Below are 4,982 nucleotides of genomic sequence, written 5' to 3'. Positions count from 1 at the left end.
ATCTTTACTTGAAACAAAAGATTTCTTAAAAAGCAATTCAGAGAAGGATTCCTGAAAAAAGCTATACTTTTCTTTACCTATCTGGCAAGACTAGAATCATAATGCTTGATGACATTTCTCAAGCTATATAGCTACATCTATATTGCTTTGATTATTGTGGTTTGTGTGCTGCATGATTTGAGAGGAACATTCATCTAAATAGTATGAACCAAATGGTAGAAAAGTGGTCTTATTTTTCTCTTGCTCGAAGTTATTATGAAGATATTGGAAATTTTATCTTATCTATGAGTTCTGAGTATGGGGTAAATGCCAGGGCAGCAATACCCTATGTCATCCTCGGTTTTGTTTGTCTTTTGGTTTATGTTTCAAGGCCCAAGCCCACAAGTCCTGATAGCTTGCTGAAGCCCAAGCCCAAGAGTTATGACCGTACAAGATCCTGGATCATTAGAGAAATCCACAGTGGTAAGCTAGTATTGGATAGACTGGTGGAGGGTTTCAATAAAGCTCAAGTAAATCCTGCAACATTAGCCAATACAGAGAATGTTTTAAAGGCTTTACTTGAAGAAGAACTTCTTGATTTAATAAAGCTTCAGGTTTGACACATTAACATATTTATCCTCCTCGTTCATATTTAATAAAGTATCAACATTTTTCTTAATTTGTGGTATTTTGTTTCACATTTATCCTCCTCGTTCATATGTTATAATGCATGGGGTTTGCATTTGTCAACATGACACAACAAACTTTCCTACACACACAATATTTTGTGGGGTCCATATTTTTTGAAAAAAGAAAAAGAAAATTACGGAACGCAAAACAAATCTCTATAACATTACACAATCACTCTTCCTACAATGTAACTCTTATAAAACCTGCATTGAAGCAAACTGTGGCGAAGTTGGAAATGAGTGGAAGGGAAGATTCTGCAGTGAAAATACTTGAAGAGGCGGCAAAAAAGGCCTATGATGCAAAGAAACCACACGAAGCCTACGAGATTGAAATGTTACTCGTAGAAATGCTCATCTACAAGGTGTTGTTGAATCTTAATTTTCCAATATATTTGATTGAAATTTATGCTTAAATCTCAACATAATAACTTAAACTTATAATTTCCGTAAATAAAAATGATTTGACATCAATGTTGAAGACTACATACTCATATGTTCCTCTGTCATGAATTCCTATATCTATGAAAAGAGAGATTCCTCATATCTAATATTGGCAGGGAGAATTGGACAAAGCTTCTAAATGTAAATGCTTGAAAGATGAATCAATTAAAGATGCTCGGCGCCCACTGTACAAGGTACATGTGCCTTTCTTATCCAACTTTGGCCCCCCTTTGCTACCTAACATGCACAAAATTACAAACCTGCTTAGGTTAAGCATTGCTGATTATGTATTCAAGATAAAACGTTTTCCTTGGTCATTTTTTTAAGGATCTCTACTAACTATATATGATCTAGGGATGTGAATGTTGGTATTGAAGCGAATTTTTTGAAAAATCAAATCGAATTGATTTAAACGGCTCGGTTCGGTTGAAAACAGTTTAGTTCGATTTGAGTCGACCTTATTCTGAAAAAAATAAAAAAATAAAAAAATAAAATAAAAATCAATTCAGTTCAGTTCGAAAACGGTTGGGTTCTTGAATTGGTTTTAAAAACCAGTTCGGTTCATGAACTGATTCATTAAAAACCAGTTCGGTTCATGAACTGATTCATTAAAAACCAGTTTAGTTCATGAACTAATTTTTAAAAACCGATTATTTTAAGTACAGTTCAATTCGGTTAAATTTTTTGATTATTTTACACATCTTTAATTTATGCTTTAATTCTATTTACGTGCACCCATCAAGTAATATCTGTTTGATTATAGCTGTAACTGTAGGTATATAAGTGACAGAAATAACAGGAACCTGGTTATTTGAGACTTTTTATTTACATTTTCGTCTATGTTTTTTTCCCCCTTCTAACGTTAAGTCTTAGACATCCTTTATAATAATAATAATAGAATAAAGAAATAACCAACACCATGGTTTATGACAAAATCATTATCTTTCACAACGGAATGCACATCTTCCTCTGATGGTCTTAGCTCTTAAAAATTACAAAGGGACAGAAAGAGTGAAGTGTACCTTTCAGATTAAATTTGGCTCATGGTTGCCTTGCCTTTGAAATTTTTCACAGGCAATTATATACAAAATGCTGGTGGACACGAAAGAAAGAAATGAAAAAGAAAAAAAAGCTAAAGAATGTTGGGAAGAATTCGTTGAAGTACAAGATCCACAATTGAAGGAAGTTTATCTTTCTCAGACCAATTTTGAGGCGTTTAAAGAATCTGTAGGCAGACTTCAAAGTGCTACAAGAGTTTGCCGGGAGAACTAAATAAATGTTTACAAACTCAACTATCAACTGTATATTTTCGGGAATAAATTCGGATAGGAATGCATTGTAAGAAATATATAATATAATTTGTTAGAATTTATAATTTTTTTTTATAAAAATAACATGTCCCTTGTAAATAAGGAGTACATTTTTCTTATATTACATTGCATGAAAAAAAATATATCTCCTACACACTTATCAAAAGATATGCTTGAGTTTTTTTCTTAAAAAAAAAAAAAAAACAGGTGGACCTTATATATCACTACTAGAAAATGTCTTTTTTTCGACGGAAAAATTCCATCGAAAATGGTTAAAATTCCGTCGAAAATGATGCCGTCGGAAATATCTTCGTGGGTAACAATTTTTTTGACAGAATTACAGATTCCGTCGAAAAATTTCGACGGAAATTTCGACGAAATAATTTCTGTTGAAAGTTTCTACGGAAAAATAATTCCGTTGAAAATTTTCGACGTAAAATGAACGAAATTCCGTCAAAATATCTTGTCTCAATTTTCGACGGAAAACAAATTCCGTCGAAAGTTTTCGACGAAAAATGAATGAAATTCCGTCGAAAAATCTTGTAATGACTTTCGAGGGAAAACAAATTCCGTCGAAAATTTCCTACGGAAAATGATTGAAATTTTGTCGAAAAATCTTGTAATGACTTTCGACGGAAAACAAATTCCATCGAAATTTTTCGACGGAAATGAATAAAATTCCGTCAAAAAATCTTGTAATGACTTTCGACAGAAAACTAATTCCGTCGAAAATTTTCGACAGAAAATGAATATAATTCCGTCGAAAAATCTTGTCTCAATTTTCGATGAAATTGCTTTTTCATTTGTTTCACACCTGATAAACAAATATAATTATAATAACATATCAAAATTATTTGATGTTACTATAATTTATGTGTACAAAAGTCCCTGCCATATACAAATCAAAAGAGACTTATATATATAAATGTCCAAGACATATACATAAACAAAAGTCCCTGTCATATACTAATCCAAAGATTCCTATATGAATAAATGTCCAAGACATACTAATCAAAAGAGACATACATATACAAAAGTCTCTATCATATACTAATAAAAAGAGTGCTATATATATATAAATGTCCAAGACATATGCTAATCAAAAGGGACATACATATACAAAAGTCCCTGTCATATACAAATAAAAACAGTCCTACATCTATAAATGTCCAAGACATATACTAATGAGAAGGGACATACATATACAAAAGTCCCTGTCATATACTAATCAAAAGTGTCATATATCTATAAATGTGCAAGACATATGCTAATCAAAAGGGACATACATATACAAAAGTCTCTATCATATACTAATCAAAAGAGTCTATGTACAATAGTCCATGTCATATACATCCAACAAAGATACAAAAGTCATGCTGATGGATGACCTGCATGATCATAGTCATCACCTACGACCTGAGACGGGGGCTGAGTCTCGTCGTCATCCTCAGTATCTAATAATTCCACAGGAAGCCTTTGCAAAAGCTTCTCTATTTTGTCCATTCGCCTCTGCATCATAACCATGAGACTATCCTGTTGCTGAGCCTTTTTCTCCTGCTGTGCATCCTTCTCTTGTTGTTGTGCAACCCTCTCCTCTTGATGTGCAGCCCTCTCCTCTTGTTGTGCAGCCCTCTCCTCTTGCTGTGCAACTGTACCCTGCAACTGCATAATCAATGTGCGCATCCTCTCATGCTCTTGCTGGGACACTCCAAGTGGTAGCCTATTGGAGAGTCTAGATTTCTTATATGCTCCTCCCAGTGTACCTAAACCGTATAACCGTCCTTTAAGGTTAACCCCACCAGATGCCTGCACGATCAAATCATTATTCGAGGCAACACTGCTAGCATCCTCTCCTGGAGTGACTTGACTGTCTCTCTCTTCCCTAAGTCTCGTAAAGCCATCCTAAAATTTACATAGAAAGTATTCATGTGTTAAAGTCAGGTGCAATAAAACAAATCAATTTCTTTTGTAAAGTAAACATTTGGTGTAACAATAGATATTACTCACAGCTGTTGCCTTTGCCTTGTCATTGCACCATTTGTCACGATCATCTTTAGATGTGTGTGTATGCTTGAACACAGCCCAACCCACGGTAGACGGATCTGTGACCCCATCTTCCTGCTACGTATATATGTACATAAACAATCAGAACATAATACGCTAAGTATAAAAAATGGCTTACCATTTTATGAATCTACATGCATATGAAAAATTGTAAGTATTCTTACCAACCGCCTTGCATGCTCATGAAATGGAATTGAACCTCCAGAATGTGTAGGTCCGTCAAATTTGGACCTGTTCCTCTTATTTGATTCAGCCATTTTCTTCCATTTTTCATTAGACCAGTGAACCTTTAAACCATCAAGAACATCTTGTCTCATCCAAGACATATCGCCCTTTCCTTTTCTTATCAAATTCAAGTGATTTCTGATTATATCATTGGCTTTGGTCTTGTATGCTTTCTGAAAAAGATATTCGTCATCCGGCAAGTATTTATATTTTTCCTACAATGATGAAACAAGACAATTTAGAAAAAAGTTCAACATTAGCTTCAAAAACGTTG

General features: G+C 33.9%; 1 protein-coding gene across 1 annotated transcript; it reads left to right on the top strand.

The window, feature by feature from the left end:
- The first annotated feature begins 203 nt into the window (after nucleotides 1–203).
- On the top strand, nucleotides 204–2,381 carry LOC133297342 (uncharacterized). The gene is made up of 4 exons (XM_061496465.1): nucleotides 204–593; nucleotides 884–1,030; nucleotides 1,226–1,303; nucleotides 2,184–2,381. Exons 1-4 carry the CDS (start codon nucleotides 204–206, stop codon nucleotides 2,379–2,381), a joined length of 813 nt encoding a protein of 270 aa, XP_061352449.1.
- Nucleotides 2,382–4,982: the final 2,601 nt, after the last annotated feature.

The sequence above is a fragment of the Gastrolobium bilobum genome, unplaced genomic scaffold, assembly GCF_033153095.1.
Source record: "Gastrolobium bilobum isolate Gb01-03AN ecotype WA unplaced genomic scaffold, APGP_CSIRO_Gbil_v1 utg2704, whole genome shotgun sequence".
NCBI classification, from domain to species: domain Eukaryota; kingdom Viridiplantae; phylum Streptophyta; class Magnoliopsida; order Fabales; family Fabaceae; genus Gastrolobium; species Gastrolobium bilobum.
Note: the sequence above shows the minus strand (reverse complement) of the source record. Positions and strands in the feature narration are given on the sequence as shown.